At 34.2% G+C, this 20,016-nt stretch overlaps 1 protein-coding gene across 1 annotated transcript; it reads right to left on the bottom strand.

Moving 5' to 3' along the window:
• Window positions 1-760: 760 nt before the first annotated feature.
• LOC149246316 (L-type lectin-domain containing receptor kinase VIII.1-like) lies at window positions 761-3,511 on the bottom strand. Its single transcript, XM_089455662.1, has one exon. The coding sequence runs from the start codon at window positions 3,094-3,096 to the stop codon at window positions 1,009-1,011; it is 2,088 nt and encodes a 695-aa protein (XP_089311788.1). The 5' UTR covers window positions 3,097-3,511; the 3' UTR covers window positions 761-1,008.
• Window positions 3,512-20,016: the final 16,505 nt, after the last annotated feature.

Here is a 20,016-nt window from a genome sequence, read left to right as displayed (position 1 = left end):
TTGTCACCTAAAGCAGTTTGATTGGGAATCTGAATTCTGTATTGAAAACCAACTGACTTATTAAGATTCCCTGAAATAGTAGGAATTTTATGGGGGGGGAATCCCTATGAGGGTGCCAATAGATACCTTCAGAGTTTAGCCCATTGTTGGGTTTTTGAGCGAAGTACATGGTTTTCTTGATAACATTCATTGTAAATAACAGACAATCCCAACTTCATGTTACTTCTTATCTTCAGTACCTGCATGGCAGCTTGGGGACTCAGCGTCTAAAGATCGAAACACAAAACCCAAATTCCAAAAAATTTCTCACTGAGTTTCTGCAAGTGAGTGTTCTACAAACCATACAATCTAGATCAGGTATAGATGGCATATTTAGATGCACTACAGGAGTGGTTAATTCAACAAGATTAAAACTGTGAGACATGGTACTTACCTCGTTAGGTTCACTGCGATTTCAACAGATCAGAACAACTTGCTGCTGAACATTGGATGGAAATGCATATTGTAACATGAAAATGCGGAACAAGATATATTGGATAGAAACCTTGACGATTGAATCCTTGACATGCAACAATTCATTATAGTGGAATCTTATAAAAGCAAATCAGATTTATTCTCTAAATATGTGATAAGATAGCTTTCCATGCTACAAAAAGATGGAACAGAGTACACTCAATCGAAACCATCTGAATTGAATCCATAAGAGAATTCATTTCCTTTTGTTGGAGTTCTTATAAGACACCAGGATAATTAGAACCGATACTCAGAATTCTGGATTATATTACATATGTCTGGTTTAATAATGGAACATAAAACAATAATGCAGACAGAAATCACTAAGTTCTGCTTAGACAGGCTATGAGCCCATAACCCTCTTTTCAAAGCTCAGGGAGACCAGTTTTTAATGTCTATGAGAGCTGCAATCCAACCGGAATATGGTGTTCTCTTTATAGTAAATGAAGTAGCTTCCTCCCAAAATAAATAAATTACAGTTTACCTAAAGGGAAACTACTTGCTTGTCTTGTAACCCAACATTTGGAGGCTTGCTGGTGAGCAGCTTTTCATACAGAGCTGAGGGGCACTTGGATATAAAAAGAAGGCAACAGGTTTACAAGTAGGCAGAGGAGGCAATGGCACATCTCCATTTATGTACTGAATAATTTCTACCATTGTAGGCCGGGCTCCTGGATCAATATGGGTGCTCAAAAGTCCCACTCCTGCCAAGCATTTAACCTGTTCTGGATTGTATCTTCTCATCAGTCTCTTATCTGCTATTTCCACCAGCTTGTCTTTCTTGTGGAGATTCCAAGCCAATTCCAACAAGTCCACTTCATCTGGGCATAAATCTTGATCTATAGATCTCCTTCCTGCGACAATCTCAAGCACCAGAATCCCAAAGTGGTAGACATCCATCTTTTCATTAGGTTGCAGGACATGCATGCTTTCAGGGGGAACATGGCGTTCAATTTTTGATCCATCCAATCCCTTTTGATGATCTTGATGAGCACCACTGCTGCAAGAACTAATTAGCCCAAAATCTCCAAGCCTGGCTCTGAATGTGATATCAAGCAAGACATTACTGACTTTGATGTTCTTATGAACCAAACTCTTCTCCCAACCACTGTGCAAGAATCCTACTGCCTCTGCAACATCCTTAACTACCTTGTATCTTCGAGGCCATGGCAAAACCCCTCTGCCAAACAACCATTTGTCGAGACTACCATTATGCATATACTCATAGATCATCACAAGCTCACCAGTGTCATGGCACCATCCTTTCAAAGGCACCAGATTAGGGTGCCTCAATCTACAAATTCTCTTAACTTCCTTCAGCACCTTATTCTTATCAACATTGCTACTTAGCAAAAACTCCTTGGAAAACCGTTTTATAGCCACCAGTGCACCGTTTTGTAAGACACCCTGGTAGAAGTTACCTTTATCCCCATGCTCCAGAACTTCACTCTGGCTAAAAGATCTGGTGGCCAACGATATCTCAGACATAGAAAAGCGCCTGGGCTTATTGGGTGGTGTGGGGCGTACACTGTTTTTATTCAACATCAGTCTTTTTGTCATAGATTTGATCTGGTGCTTGGCTTTCTTGTTGCAGAGCACAAATACTAAAGCTGTCAAAAAGACTGCAGCAACTGCAATGAAGATCAAAAATGCACTAGAAGGCTCCCTCTGAGGTATTTCGGTGGTCTTAAACATCTTAATCTCACAGGTCGTTTCTGTAGGCAGCAGCAAAAACGCATTACTAACAGCAGAGAGATTCCACGACAGTATATTGTGAATCTGTGCTGCATGCCCGGTGGATGCAGAGAATCCCACGAACATGTATTCATTCAGAAAGCTGGAGAGATCGAGCCCTGCAGAGTAGAGTGGCTTGCTTGGCATATCATCGCCATCTTTAGCAAGACTTAGCTCTATCCATCGCTTAAAGCCATCGTACTTAATCCAGGCTCGGACATTGGAGCCACTTTTGAGGGACACCCCTGCATCAGCAGCATCAAGGGTTATGTTGGACACTATGCTTCCTAAATTAATGCCAACATGGTTGTCATTAGGATCTCCAAATTCAGTGTTCTTGAATGTATCGAATTCCACTGCGAAGGCCTTATAAGTTTCATCGCAGGCATCATTGAGCATCCCCAACCATCCTCCAGGGCGACCAACGGTCAGTTCGTCTGGTACCACCACGAATGCGAGCCCGCTGGTGCCATCAGAGGAATCAGAGTTCGAACTCTGAGGAGAAGCATCGATATGGAAGGAGAACGTGGTGTGGAAGGACGCTGGAGTGCCTGTTTCAGGATCCAGCATTCTTATGGGGGATGAATATAGTGCTTTTCCTGCCTGGAATGACAGATTAGACAGACGGGAGTTCACAGTAGGTATCTGTATGATTCCTCTGCCTTCGACGAATCCTGCGTTCCCCAGAAGCCTCATTTCATGATTTACTCTGTAATTAGATCCGAAATCTATGAATGACAGCTGCTTTGTAACCTTGGTTGCAGGACCCAATTTGGCACAGAAGGTCAATTGATGCGAAGCAAGGCAGGAAAATACTATAAATGTCAGAAAACGATGCTGAGAAAACATCTTGGTACCTGTTACTGAACTTCTGTATCATTCATATGATCTTGACTTTGAGCTGACAAAGCTCAGGGTTTAGAGGTAACTCTACATCTATATTTCATGAGGGCTTGGAAGGTATGCAATCAACGATTTATAGATGTTGAATCTTAACAATTCACAGAACATTTGTAAACCTAGGAGTAGACATACTCAATGATAACAGAGAACAGGGCTCTCAACATATCAGACTCACAACGAAATTGGAAATTGGAAATAGTATTGACAATTCTATAATAAACCTATACACTTAATATCCATCATTGGAAGTGAACATCTTTGCCTGTAATATGCTCCCAGAGACGTGATCCTATTATTGATACTAGTAGTTGGTAGAAAACAGTAGTGCCAGTGGGTCCTCAACCATCCCAAACTTTTTCAATTTCACAATGTAGTCTTCAGTGAATGAGGCTACAAACAAAAATTCCAAGCAAATGGAAAAAATAAAAGGTTTCAGGTATAGAGAATATTGTTGACTTTTGTCATGGATGAGTCAGATTGGACAAATAGGAGCAGAGCATATCATGTGAGGCTAAGGTATGCTAGAATAATATCCACATATTGCTAAGTGATGCAAGATTTGGATCTCAAATTTATTGTTGTTATTCTGCCAATTGTCAATTTTAGTTTACAGTTGCCTGTATGTGTCGAACTCTATGATTTAAGGCTTCAAGATTACACTGTGCATTTAAGACCTATTTATGTGCCAACCTCTATGATTGAAAGCTTCTAGATAATACTTAGCATTTAACATATAAGTAGGTTTCTAATCAGAATTTTTTTACCACTTTTTAATGGTTGAATATAATTATTAAATGTTTTTGTTGTTTTCTTTAATAAATTTATTCAAAATTTTGTAAAAATAAAATAAAATTTGAAATTTTAATTATATAATTTGCAAAAATTAATATTTTAAAGTTATCTGATGACTAAATTTATTTATATATTTAAAATTATATTTTAAACCACTAAAATTATAATTTAATTAATTATATCACCACTTTTCTTTAAAAAAATAAAAATAAATCTGTTAATTATTTTTAACTCTCCTCTTCATTAACCGAAACCTAATAGGTAAAAACAACCTACCAAACACTATTCACTGAATTTTGAAAAATAGAAAAGGAGTTATTATTACTTTTTGGACTTTCGAGTGTCTTAATTTCGCTGAAAAAATTGAGCTGAAATCTTGATTTGTGTTATTTAAACTGGTTTTTTTGACTATATATATATGCATTCAGAACCCTCAAAAACGCCTAAAGCACTTTATTGTGCAGAGGTTACCCATCAAATTTGTGATTTCAATAAATTCATCCCAGATTTTAAAAAAATTAAACCAAAAAAACTCACCAGAAAAACTTCCAAAAAATCACATTAAAAACAATTCCAATAAAAAACCCTTAATCATGGACCATAATTATGATAAAGAGCCGGAGGATACTCCATTGTCAGTAACCACCTCTGCCATGGAATCGAGCATTTGGAAACATTCAAAACGTACAGTACTAAAGTGTCCTTTTTGGGAATCAAAGAAAGCAAGTGCGTCCATGCCGTAGAGATCAAAATTCTTCTCATGCGGTGAAGAATTAAAGTGGCGCTCAAGCTCTAGGGATCAAGATGATAAATATTTTTGTAATTTTGTGTTTCGGTATTTATTTTAACTATTTTTAATAAATAAAATTAATAAATTTTTAATTTAAATATTAATTTATAATAAATATTAACAATTATATTATTCAAATTTTAAAAATAATTTTTTTTATTATGATTTTAATTAAAAAAGTATATATATATATTTAATAAGATTTTTTATTATGGAGATTTATCTTACTTTTATTTTATTATGAAGATTCTTAATTTATAAATAGACTTTGTTACCTAAGCCATTATTATATCATGGTTTATCAATCCAACATACCCAAAATCATAACTTATTTTATGATGCAGGAGCATCCGGACACCTCAATGAAAGAAAATTAGAGAAAGAGGACAGGTGGACAAACACATAGACACCCAGGCCAACCACAACTGAATTCTGTTCAAGGAACTAAATTTAGTTAAAAAATTAGTTATAACTGAATGTATGTATAAAGAACTGAACGATTCTTGAGTGAAGAAGAAGAGGAAAAAACCGAAAAGCCTGTGTGAGAGAGGAAGCAAAATGTAGTCGCTGGAGAGTTTTGATTAAGGCTGAAATGCCTTAAGACTGTAATTTTAAGTTTGTGCATAATACAAATGCGTTTGTGAATTTATGTCTTTGTGTATTTCTGTTTGAATCGTTTCCTGGTTTTCTTTTCTGTTGAAAATGGAAGTGTGAATGCCCCATGGACAGCGCTACAGAGATTGCAATCGACCGACGATGTGGAAAGCGAATTATGAAGCCTTTTGTGGAAAAACCAGTTCATGGAGATGATCACAGTGTTATGATTTACTACCCAAGCTCTGCTGGCGGAGGAATGAAAGAGTTATTTCGGAAGGATGGAAATCGTTCGAGTGAGTTTCATCCAGATGTTAGAACAGTACGAAGAGAAGGGTCATACATATATGAAGAATTCATGCCACTGGGGGAACAGATGTCAAGGTTTATACAGTTGGGCCTGACTATGCTCATGCAGAGGCCAGAAAGTCTCCCGTTGTTGATGGCGTTGTTATGAGGAGCCCTGATGGGAAAGAGGTGAGGTATCCAGTTCTATTGACACCGACAGAAAAGCAAATGGCAAGAGAAGTTTGCATCGGCTTTGGTCAAGCGGTATGTGGATTTGATCTTCTACGTTGCCAAGGAAGATCTTACGTTTGTGACGTAAATGGATGGAGCTTTGTAAAGAATTCTTATAGTATTATGATGATGCGGCATGTGTCTTGCGCAAGATGTTGAAGGAAGAGCGGCAGCAAGAATCCGCAGCTGATCAGCAGCTGAAGAATATGAATGACTCATTAGCCAATAAGGGAAATTGAGGCTGTGAGGAGTTCCTGGAAGGCTTCATGGGCCCATAACCCACAGGTCCCAGGATCGGCCGGTAAAAACACTGAAAATGAAGATCACCCGGTCTTCGTTTTCATCATTTTATGGTTATATATATTATATTATTTTATAACATTTTTTTAACTAAATTGAAAACAAAAAGTGAATAACTATTTCTAAAATAAATCTCAAGGCTAGATTCTTATTAATTATTGATTATTAAATTAGAGTTTTAAAAGTTCTATTCTAAAATAGACACACTTATCAATATAATTATTATAAAACCAATAGGCCCGCTACAACTCAAGATGGGAGCGATGTTGTAGTGGTGTAAATATTTGTAAACATTTACATAAAAAATAATAAAAAGCTAAAAGTAATATAAATCCTAGTATGCAAAGATATTTTAGTGTCGGTAAACTGTAAATGTTATAATGTTGACTCAATTAATAATAATCATAATAATAATAATAATAATAATTTTTTTAAAGAAAATAACAATACACATCACATTTAAATATATAAGGTATAAATAGTAGCTATAAATTAAGATCCATTTGAGGATATAATTTAAAATAATGATTTTGTAGCCATATCTAAATTTAAGTAATAAACACATAAGAACTTAACACTCACAAGATAATAAGACTTTTAACCATGGATATTATTAACTTGTAAATAGGCTTTAATACAATATCATGGCTTATCAAAACCACATGTCAAAAGACTATGACTCATCTCACAATCAAAATTTCACATTTTTTAATTAAATCTAAAAACAAAAAGGTTATAATTACTTGTGAGATATTTAAGCCCTCTATCCTCACTACTACTAAAAATATTCCATAGAGGTTAAACCAAGATTTTAATAGAATTAAAAATGAGAATACTTTTATATGTAGATAGATGAAATTTATATAATATAAATAATATTATTAAGAATGGCATAAATCCATGTTAACTAAGAATCCATCAAGCTATGAGAGGAATCAAATCTCTTTGAGGGCAAATTTTTCCTCGTTTTGCACTCATTTTTTTTTTTGCACCTTGAGATATTTGATCTCTCTCAAGGCTTGGTAGATTAGGAATTAAGATGGATCTATGCTATATATATATATATATAATTTTATTCAATATCTTTATAACTTTAAATATAATAACTAACTCTCATAAGCTTTGAACTTAAACCCAGCAGCAAAACACCCTAGGATGAAAGAATCTGTTAACTATGCAATACTAAGAGGGTTGAAGATGAAAAACACTTTCTTTTGGATTGCTTAGCTCTTACTCACATTCATTCTTATTTCCATAACATTGCAAGTCAACACAACTATAGTGATCTATGAATCCTTTCTCCCTCCTCTCCGATCATAGAAATAAAATCTTAAAAAATCTCAACTATTTTGTCTCTTTCTTAATCCTCACTACTACTAAACATATTCCGTGAATATTTCATAAAAATTAAATCAAGATTAAAAAATGAGAATACTTTTATATGTAGATATGTGAAATTGATCTCATTAGAAACCGATATAGATGCATCTTAATGTAGAAATCTCTCTAAAAGAAAATTCTATGTTCAAATTTTACACTCAATTTTTTTTTTTGGTATCTTTACATAATTGATATCTCAATGCTTAATATATATAATTTTATTAATAATATTAAAAAATGTTTAAATTAATTTTAATATATGGATAAACATTTCATTGATTAAGTAAGGTACTCGTTCTATGATAATTCCTAACCTACTCCCTAACCTACTCTCTAACCTACTCTCTAACCTACTCCCTATCCTACCCTCTATTTTGGTGCCTTTAGTCGGCTTATTACTTCCGGCAATTACAATGGTTCTTTCTCATCTGTATATTCAGAAGGACGAGATTTTATGAATCTGATCAAATCAGATTTAATAAATGGGTTTAGATCTTTCAATTGCAGAACAGATAGGATATCTATATCTATTTTATATATTTTATTAATAATATTAAAAAATGTTTAAATTAATTTTAATATATAAAATTAAGTAAAAATATATTAAAAGTTGATGAGATTTATATTATTTTAATTATTATTATTTTACTTTATAATTAGCTTTGTGATTTAGATTATTATTTATATTTCCTTTTCTGAATTAGATAAAAATGTGCCAAATTAAAATAATAAAATTTTATATTTATTAGACTTTTATATTTTTCATTCAAAATAATTTTGTGACTTAGGTTATCATTAGGACACTAGAATTTTATATTTATTAAATATTTTTATTTTTTTAGAAAATGATTTAAATAATATATAAATTTCCAATTTATGGTTTAATATATAAATTATATTTATTAAATATTTAAATATATATAAAATTTTAATCATATATATTAAGTGTGGTTTATGAATTCATGAGATCAGACATATGTACAAAAGTGATTATTTGAACTTAATTCTAAAATACAGAGAAAAATAGACCTTTTTCATTAGTGAGATACTTTAACACTAGAGACAAACATATATACACAAAGTGATTATTTGAACTTAATTTTAGAATGTAGAAGATAATTGAACTAAAGCCCTCTTTCACTAATGAGATATTTTAACCATAAAGACTCACTGAATAAGCAGTGAGATACTTTAACACTAGAGACTCTAGTAAGATATTTTAACAATAAAGACTCACTGAATAAGCAGTGAGATATTTTATGCAGTGAGATATTTTAACAATAGAGACTCACTGAATAAGCTAACCCTCGAAACTATCTGCTTATAATTATATTAATAATTATAACTAACATTTTTTATAAAACGAGTGGATGGAAAAGACAATAATTTATTTCACATATAATAAGAGTCTAAATACAATATCTTGCTGCCCCATAATTTACAGGTGCTTTGTATTTCTGTTGCAACTGACAAAGAAAAGCAATTTTTTCCCTATGGTCTGGTAAATATATCTTGCTTCCTTGTTACAGTTTTTATATCCTTTAAATTGCAACCAGTTAGGGGAGAGCCATTTCTGTCCCAGAGTAATTTTATTCTTTAGAGTGTCATACATATAGTGATTCTGGATTAAAACGCATTTAACAAATGCATTAACTTTGACTTTGAACTCACAAATATATAGATTTTTATTCTCCACAGTTCTTATGTATACAATGTTGTTCATAGTGATCTCACTCACCCAGGCCACTCTTCAACTCAACTTTCGAACAGGGTGAAAGCCTAGAGCTATCAGGCAGGGAAACAGTATTGTAAAATGTCAACGACAATAAACCTATTAATAATTTCTGTTGCAGCACATTGTATAAAGAAGCTAGATAAATCATGTAAGGTCTCAAAATGGTTGACATAACACTCATAATCCAAAGATATAATCCAGACATCCAGACAAAATCTATTGCAGCAGTTGCTGACACAAAGTAAGTGGATATGCTGGAACCTTTGGATATTCTGTTGTGCTTTTATTCACTTTGTTAGGTAACAGGTATAACAAAATAGCAGGAGGTCAATTACAGAATAGATATCAAGAAACTGGCCTGAATGAGCAGTAACTACCAAAACCATTTTATTAATAATTTCTGTTGCAGCAAATTGTATAAAGAAGCTAGATAAATCATGTAAGGTCTCAAAATGGTTGACATAACACTCATAATCCAGACATCCAGACAAAATGTATTGCAGCAGTTGCTGACACAAATTAAGTGGATATGCTGGAACCTTTGGATATTCTGTTGTGCCTTTATTCACTTTGTTAGGTAACAGGTATAACAAAATAGCAGGAGGTCAATTACAGAATAGATATCATGAAACAACCGAGAATGCTGTAGATGGCCTGACTGAGCAGTAACTACCGAAACCATTTTTTTTTTATGATTGGATGAAGGAGAAATTGAAGGTTATAAGCCACATAACAGATACAACCACACCCAAATTTCAATGATTAGACAGTACTTCTACTAAGTATTCTTATACTTACAACAGCAAACGGTGGACCCATTCCTGTAGATTTTTAAGCAGTAATGCTGCTTTGCAAAATATATATATATAAAAACAGACCTAGATAGACACTCACGACACCTGGGGCCAGAGAACACATGGAGAAAGACCATTTAGTTGTTTGTATCTGTCTCCAAGGTTATCTGGTACTCTAATGCCATGGACGAGGTCGGCCACCCATACTGCATGCATGGTCCACTGTCCTACGATCAGAGATTACTGCAGCCTTTATAAATAAGATAGGTACCTGTTTTTTCACATGAATGCTCTGCATTCCACATGTTTTCTGAGGATGATACTACGTTTCAGTACGAGATATGTTTTATGCCATAGTATAAATAGCTATATACATGAATGTTTGTTTAATTATTACACCAAATATTTTTGTTTTTTTGAATAGTGATATTTTGTTACTTATCAGTATAAGTATAAATCCATTTTAAATATGGATTTAAAATGAGTGGAGAGAGATTGGATCTGAGATGAATGGTGAGATTTAATTTTTCACCTATAATTTTTTAATAAACTGATATTATTTAAATGTTTTGTATAGTTATTTAATTTTTAGATTTTTCAAAATTTTCATTTTAGTTTATATTTCAATTTAAATAATAGACAGACAAAATTACACAATACACTGCACTGTAAAATAAATCTTTAAATTCAAAAATATATTTTTATTATATATATTAATTTTAAAATATCTCTAAAACATGAATTCGATACTCCAAATACTCCAATATGTATGAACTAAGAAACCCTCTTTCAGGAAACCCTCATTCTTCTTTTTATTTTTTATCCAATATCTTCTGAATGACGATGAACTACACTGGTTGGTTCGAAACGCTTAGACAAATGGTGTTTCATGTAATCTTCACCGAAAAATCTTTTGTAAACCCTGATTATTATTTTATTTTTTATCCAATATCTTCTGAAACCCTCATTATTATTTTACTTTTCTTGCTTTTGTTTTTTTAATATTGCACAGCTGGGGACGTTTAGCTCATCAAGAGCCAGCAGTTGATGGAGATTGGGAATATCAAGTGACAAACTACTTCACAGTGAGTGGGTTCATATACATTCATAAAAACATTTTTCTACCAATATTGTACAGTTGGAGGCGCAAGAGACAGACTACTTCACAGTGAGTGGGTTCATATACATGCATAAAAACAACCCTACCTAATAATATGTCAGCGGGACCAGGCAAGCAAACATGTTGACTCCGGTAACCATGCAAATATGGATCTTCGCAAATATGGATCTTCATTTTAAAGGGATCCATGTTATTTGATAGTGAGAGGTAACCATGCAAATCTGTATCTTCATTTTAATGTGATCCATGTTCTTTGATAGTGAGAGTAATAATTATCATTTATAATCTGTGTAATTGGTTATGTGATGATAAGTATGATAATTTTATAATTGTATGAGAATAGTTGTTATTTTATTTTTTTTAAATTTGGTGGAATTACATTGTTATTATTTTTAATATATTATTAGAATTGGGGAGGAATTGAATCACTGACTTCATATTAAAGTGTTTTAATATAGCATTTGTCTATTCAAGACTCTTTAGACCATGTGATTTGTTATTTGATAAAAAGTATTTATTAATTTTATAATTACATGAAATAAATGTGAAAGTAAATAAATTAGATAATTATAAATATTTAAGATTTCGGGATTTAATTAAATTAATATTGAAAATTCTGATGTAAAAGGCCTTTGATATTTAACTATATGATTGAGGTTTCTGGTTAAAAAAAAAATTATTCTGCCACTTTAATGTGAAAGTAAATAAATTAGATAATTATAAATATTTAAGATTTTGGGATTTAATTAAATTAATATTGAAAATTCTGATGTAAAAGGCCTTTGATATTTAACTATATGATTGAGGTTTCTAATTAAAAAAAAAATATTCTGCCACTTTTCAATAAATCGATGTTTATCAATATAATTAGCCCATATGGATAATTGGTGGCATGTGAACACTGATAGGTATCCACTGCTACTAGAGGAAACCACTAATTATTCACTCACATAAGAACCACTAATAACTAATGTTTCATAAGAAAAATTAGATATTGTACTTTTCATTAATTTGATACATAACTATTAATAAATTAAATAATGAAATTCTTGCCTAACAGTTGGTTGCAGAGGCTCCCCAGCTTGCGTGAACCAACAGAGGAAGCTCCCCTGGTCGATCTGCGCATGTCTTCCCTAAGCGGTTTTTTCACTAGCATACGCTGCCATCTGCAGTCCCCTCTCTCGGCGGCCTCCTGCTGCTGAGGCTACCCAAACCATGCACCCCTCTTCTGAGGGAAACTCCCTCTCTTCCTCTCACCAAGGGACCGATGAAAACGAAGTAGCATTTGCATCACTGATATCAAAAAATGGAGCTCCAAGAATCAGGCCATCAAATAATATATTTGTGAAGAAAATTGCAGATATTCCTGAGATCTCTCTACCGCCAACTCTTCCAAGGAGAGCTGCCATTTCCTTAGCAGAACGTGGGCTCGTGGGTTAGTGTACAGGACTCTAGCCTTCACCCAAATCAGTCCAAAAATGGGTGGAAAGAAACTGGAATGTAAATACTCAAGGGAAGATAGCTATTCGTTTTTGCGGAAGGGGGTATTACACATTCCTATTTGAAACAAGGGAAGACAGAGATTTAAAATTCAGAAATGGACCCTATTTCATGGACTCGAGAGGTCTATACTTGAACAAATGGACACCAGACTTCGATCTAGAGATGGATGTGCCAAGTGCAGTCCTGGTGTGGGTCAGGTTACCAAATCTCTCCCTCCATTGTTGGGGTGATGACTTGGTAAAAGCTATTGGAAATGCAGCTGGTAAATATATAGATAGGTGTGAACCCAAAAACAACATGCATGCTTGCACAAGAATATGCGTAGAAGTAGACCTAGGGAAAAGTATTCCAAAGGTAATAAGGATCAAGGTCGATCAGTGGACTCATATTCAACAACTGGAGTACGAACAAATACCATTTAAATGCAAGGTATGTCATGAGTATGGTCATTTTGCAAATAGATGTAGTAAAAAAAAATTGAAAATGATGAAGTACAAGAAAACACATGGGAGCAAGTTAAAAGAAAAAAACCTCTCAATAAATAGAACACTTCGACCTTCTCACAGCCACAAGAGACAAATGAAACAACCCCACACCCTCCAGTAAATATTGTCCCTCCAATCCTCTCATCCCCAAACCCTTTTGAACCTTTGGAAGAAGACCTGCCTTCCCCGAGATCCCCTTCCCCATCTCATAATGCAACAACCTTCATATCTTCCCCTAACCATATTCCATCCCCCCACCGTCCTCTGTGGACCGAATTCTAACTAGAAACAAAGCAAAAGAAAACCCCCAAATATGGGATTAGCGAAAAAAGTGGGAAGGAAATCTAATAAAGAAATAAGGGACGAGGTCGCAGCTAAGGAAATGGCTATAGGAACACAACAACCAATGGACTCTTTTCTTGGTAAACAGACAGGAAGCAACGAAAAATATCAGCATAAAGAAAAAGGAGGGTCACATCAAAAAACTAGTAAGTAATGATTACGGTCTCTTGGAATTGTAGGGGTCTTGGAACCGCCTTTAAAATCAACGCAGTTAGAGATATAATAAAACAGGAGCAGCCAGACATCTTCATGATCCAAAAGACCAAAGAAAGCAAGAAAGAAAATAAAAAAATGATCCAAAAACAAAAAGATTATGATGGAACAACATTAGAAGCTACTGGAGCTTCAAGAGGAATATGCACTATTTGGAATAAAAGGAAATGGGATTTAGTCAACCAAAAAATCAGCACACATTGGATTAGAACAGATTTGAAAAATATCAACACAAAGGAGGAATATTGCATTATAAATGTTTACTCCCCCAACCATTACAGAGACGAAGAGCATTGTTGGAAATATGTGAAAGAAGAAACAACAGAGAGACAAAGAGGTAATCTAATATTGGGAGGAGACTTAAACCTGATTAGGAATACAGATGAGAAGTTTGGTGGAAAATTCCACAATGACCCATCAAGAATAGTGCTGGAGGAAATAATAGAAGATCAAAAACTAATCGACATTCCTCTAAGCAATGGAAAGTACACTTGGAGCAACAAAAGAACAAGAAAACACAATATAAAGGAAAGGCTGGAATTGTTATCCATGAAAATATAGCAACAGTCTATGTGATTGTGAAAAGTAAAATTGTTCATGCTTAAGCTTTAGATCATAAGCCAGGGGTATTGACTTTGGGTAAGCTAGAAAACCAAGGACCTCTTCCCTTCGGGTATAATAAAATGAAAACACAATATAAAGGAAAGGCCGGAATTCTTATCCATGAAAATATAGCAACAGTCTATGCCATTGTGAAAAGTAAAATTGTTCATGCTTCAGCTTCATATCATAAGCCAATGGTATTGACTTTGGGTAAGCTGGAAAACCAAGGACCTCTTCCCTTCAGGTATAATAAAATATGGGACAACAAAGAAGAGTTTGGCAAACAAATCAAGGAAAGTTGGAAAACAAGTGTAACAGGTTCACCCTAGTATGTGTGGCAAACAAAGTTAAAGAACCTAAGAATTCACTTAAAATCCTGAGCAAGAGAAAATGACCTTCGAGATAAAGCAAACAAAATAGAACTTAAAAAAACGGATAATATAAGTAATGAAAGAGAGAGCAAAGAAGTAAGTGAGTAGGACTATTTACAAGAACAAGAGGTTTTTTTGGAATTATATAAGCAAAACCGGCGAGAAGAAGAAGAAAGCAGGCAGAAATCAAGATGTTTATGGTTGAAAGTGGAGATAAAAACACCGCTTTTTTCATAACACAATGAAAATAAGGAGAGCTGGAAATGAGATTGAGAAAATACAAGTAGAGGGGCAAGAAATAAAAGGAATAGAAGAAATTAAGAAGGCAGCCCACAACCACTTCAAAGGTCTACTCTTAGCTAGTGACCAACAAGCTGATAGTAAAGAATTTTTACAGCAAATAAAAAAAAATTAGCGAGCAACAAAATAGAGATTTGGATAGAAAGGTCACTGAGGAGAAAGTCAGAGAAGCAGTGTGGAGTCTACATCCTAATAAAGCCCCAGGACCGGATAGCTTCACAGTAGCTCTCTACAGGAACCATTGGGAAACTATCAGGAAAGCTTTAATGAGAATGATTAAAAACGCCTTCAAAAAAAACAAAATTGGGGGAAATACAAAAGCCTCCTACTTGGCCCTCATTCCCAAAGAGCCAAATCCAACTTCCTTTGGCAAATATAGGCCTATCTCTTTGTGTAATTCGTCCTACAAAATAATACAAAATTTTTGGGAAAATAGAATTAAAAAAATTCTGCCAACAATTATTTTAGAAAATCAAGGTGGTTTGTTCCAAGAAGACAAATCACAGATAATGTGATAATTGTACAGGAGGCCATATACAATAGCTTACAAAGAAAATAAAAGGGAATGGCCATCAAGTTAGACATGGCTAATGCATTTGATAGAGTTAATCACAGTTTTCTTGTAGCAGTCCTCAAAAAGTTCGGCATCTCAATAAACTTCATAGATACCATTTTAGCTTGTATAAAAAATCCTTTGATAGCCCCGTTAATTAACGGAAGACCAAGTAATTTTTTTCAAAGCTCTAGAGGATTGAGACAAGGATGTCCTTTCTCCCCCTTCCTTTACGTTATCATGGCAGAATCTTTGAGTGTCCAGCTAGAAAATCAAAGGGAAAAAAAAAATAGGTATTCAGATCTCAAGAGGATTTAAAGAGATAGATCATTCCCTTTTTGCAGACGACACCTTCCTCATAGGGGGAGCATCTTGCATCATTTCAAAACGGTTCAAAAAAGTTTTAGATGTTTTTCTCTCTGTCTCAGGAGGACTTTTAAACAACAATGAATTAGAATTTACCGCTGGAATATTTCTACAAATACAATGCAGAGAATCTCACAAATAATGGAAATACCCATACAAATAAAATGGAGTCATTTCATTTATCTTGGGCTTCTATTAGCAAAGGAAATGGTCAAATCAGAAGTTTGGAATAAGCATGTGGAGAAAATGAGGGGAAAAATTCAGAATTGGGGAATGATGTGGCTCAGCCTGACAGGAAGAACAATAATAATTAAGGCCCTCCTCTCGGCTCTGCGAAATAATGGCTCCGGCCAGCGCCCATAAGCAAACGGAACTAATAATCAGAAGCTTCCTCTGGCAAGGAGGAAAGCAAGAAAATAAAAAATTTAGGTTAATTCGATGGGAGCAAGTAACTCTTTCATTCGAGAAAGGAGGAATTGCAATTCGGTTACTAAGATTAATGAATACTGCTCTAGGGGCCAAAATTGTTTGGAGAATGTTAAATGGCAAAGATCAGTGGTGGGAAAAAGCACTAATAAGGAAATATTTAAATTTTCAAAGGACAAAAATTCTCTCTGAAATAATTCCAGATCGGCCTTGTACCCAAATTTGGAAGTTGGTGAAAAAGACCATTCCCCACATAAGAGATCAAATTTCTAAAAATCCTGGCAATGGAGAAACAATTTCTATTTGGGATGATAGGATAATGGGGGGAAATCCTTTAAGACAACAACAAAATCTAAGAGGATTGCAAAATTGGATGGAAGAAAAAAAGCTCAATACCTTATACTCACTTTCTGAGTGGGATCAGAATGTTTAGATAAAATGGAGAGTGCCGGCAATACCTCCAAGATTGAAAAGCCAATGGGAAGCTTTGAAAATTCTTCTAGGTGGGGTAGCACCTATTAATAAAGGGGATCAAGATGATTTTGTCTGGTATCCAAGCAGGGGAAATTATACAGTGAAATCAAGTTATAACTATCTCCAAAATTACAACAGCCATGATGACTGGAATCTCTGGAAAACAGTTTGGAAAAATGAATGTATGCGCAAAATTAAATTTTTCATACGGTCCCTTTTGAAAGGTAAAATTCTCACAGTGGAAAATTTTAAAAAAATAGGCTTTCAAGGGCCCTCAAAATGTTTCATGTGCTAAATGGAGAAGGAAACTATCTAGCACTTGTTTATGAACTGCATGATGGCGAGAGAGTGTGGAAGCAATTGATAAGCCCTCTAGATTTAAGCATAAGCTCCTCAATGCAGCTGACAAACCTCCACAAAAACTGGGTTAAAAGCTACCCTTATACTAAGAAGAAAAAAGTCACAATAAATAGAATATGGAAATGCCTTCTCTCCATTCTTTGCTGGAAAATTTGGCTAGCTTGAAACAAGTGTATATTTAAAGGGCAAAAGCCAAGTATAGGGAATATTCTATCAAAAACTTGGAGTCAAGTTTCAGAAATAATAGGTACAAATGGAGCAGCAAGAATGGACCAGAACAACTTACAACAAGAAGAAAGAGACTGGTATAGTAAAGCTTTAATAGAAAACAATTCAGAAGCTTAAAAAAAAAAACAAAGCCATTGCAAAAAACAAGGAGTGGAAATTACGTTTGAATGATACGGAAATGGCCGAGTGGATTAAAGAACAAAGGAAGTACATTCTATTCTTTGACGGAGCCTCAAAAAACAACCCAGGCAGAGCAGGAGTAGGTGGCCTAATTCTAGATCCGAGTGGTAAGAGAATATCAACCTATGAATGGAGCCTATGAGAGATGTCAAATAACAGGGCGGAAGCCTATAGTCTTCTGCTAGGCACAAAGATCTTAAGTAAAAAAGGGATAAAGGACCCAATAATAATTGGGGATTCCTCAATCATTATTGCAGCTATGGAAACAGGAAAGGAGTTCAAAAGCTCAGCAATCAACAAAATAAGTCAAAGAATCAGAATAAACACAAAAAATATGGGTAAAATAGCCTTCAAGCATATTTTAAGAATTCAAAATAAGGATGCAGACAATTTAGCCAACAAGGCAGTGGAAAGCCAAGTTGGGACAATGAAAGAGAACAATGAAAATTATGAAGAAAATATCCCATAATTCGTTTTCAAATGAAGTATGGATTGAAGATTACAAGAGGACATATAACATCAAATCAGGTAGCAGAAAACAATTGAAGTCAATAGCAATGAAATCCACACCATCATGTGCTATCTTCCTCGTGCAGAGCAGGGGATCCTATCAATCCCAAAAATGATCCATCACAACTTAAAACAAGCCAGCATTTGTCCTTCAGCTCTGAATAAAGAGGGTATTTGTCATATCAAGCATCATCAGATCAGAAATGGTATCGACTGTCAATTTCGGATTATGGTGGACACCTGTGCAGTCATGAGCAATCGAAGCGTGATGGATACCTACAACAACAAGTATTCTCATCACCCAAAAAAATATAAATTGAGGCACCCGCGCTGGTATTTTCATCACTGGGTTAGGCTTAAGCAGTGTGTAAGCATCACTGGAAGTAACTCAAGGAGCATTTGTGAAGAGTTTAGTAGAAAGCACTAGAGCCATCGGCGGATTTTCTCAGCAATCCTCCTCACTCAGCAGTCGGCTCATGTCCAGCAAAGTCCCGTAGTTGAAGGTTCAAGTGCAAACTATGAGTTGACCTGTTATCTTAACAACAATACTTAGAGTGAAGGTAATAATAACGTCTTCTTCTTTAGTTTACATTCTTAGTACAAAAGTGTCATTGGTTATTGGATTGTAAACAATCTCAGTTTAGTCTCGATTCTAGAAAAGCGCCCCTATCTGAACAGTATCATTTATCCCCATTCCGCTTCCTTCATTATCATCAGAATCCAGAGCCTCCTCTCCTCCTTGCGAAGATTTCAAATCTCTGATCCTGAGATACTGATCTCCCTTCCTCCCTGTCTTACAAGCAGTCCACTACCTCGCCCTCTAATTGCCATTGGATTTCAAAGTATCCACAACATTGCAGGTTTAACAAGGAATCACTGAAGATACCAAGAATAGTCCAAAACAATGACAAAAGCAGCAGAGATAAAAGAAGCAATCAGTCAAAGCCAAGAGCACATCCTCCAAGCAAAGAAAAGGTAGCTGATAGAATAAAACAGAGGGAAAAAATGTCTTGTAACCCGTTGGAGAAAGTAGATAAGAACGAGAGTTGCCCGACCTATAGGGCAAATAGATTTATGATTGGCCATTTCAACCAATCTCTTAAGGATCTAAGAGCCGAAATGAAAATGATCAATATGAAAAACAAAGAGAAATCAATAACCAAAGAGCTGAAATTGAAGACTTAAAGGATAAGTGCAAGCACCTAGAAGAGGTTGTGGATTATATAAAATCTTTAAATCAAAGTCAGCAAGGAGAAACCTCCTCTAGGTACAGCAAAAAATGGGGACAACAGCTGGAAGAGTCAATGAACCAATTTTGGTGAATCTGATGTAATCTTTTTTACTATGCTTTGTAAATTTTGTTTTTTAGTAGAGCAGTTTGTTAGGCAATATGCCTTCTTAGCTTTCGAAAACTATAGAAACAAGGTTTCAAAAAGTATCCGATCTCGTTTAAAAAAAAAATGAATAATAAATATATAAGCAAATAAGGTAAGTGTAAAAACATAATTATATATTTAAAGATACATTATTGAAAACTTCGTCTATTAATGCATAAAAGACAATTAGAATATATTTAAACATTTTATAAAAAATATATTTATAAACCTAATTAATAAAAAAACCAACTAAAATATATCTGTATATTTGTTTTGTTATGATAAAATCAAAATTGATTAAAACTAATTAATATATAGATATTTTATAAAAATATATTTATAAACCTAATTAATAACAAAAAAATTATTGCAAATTTGAAAAAAATAAAAAAAATTATTTATTTATTGACAATGACATCATAATTTTTTTATAAATATTATTTTGTACCAATATACTTCCAACCACAAATATCATATAAATTGAAATAATTGATGATAAGGTTACACCAAGAAATTATGTAGTAGTTATGAATAATGAAAAATTATAGGAAA

This window comes from Pinus tabuliformis, chromosome 7 (assembly GCF_031772625.1).
Source record: "Pinus tabuliformis cultivar Carrire ecotype Pingquan chromosome 7, CPIR1, whole genome shotgun sequence".
Lineage (NCBI taxonomy): Eukaryota > Viridiplantae > Streptophyta > Pinopsida > Pinales > Pinaceae > Pinus > Pinus tabuliformis.
The sequence above is the reverse complement of the archived record's forward strand: the minus strand, read 5'-3'. Positions and strand labels throughout refer to the sequence as shown.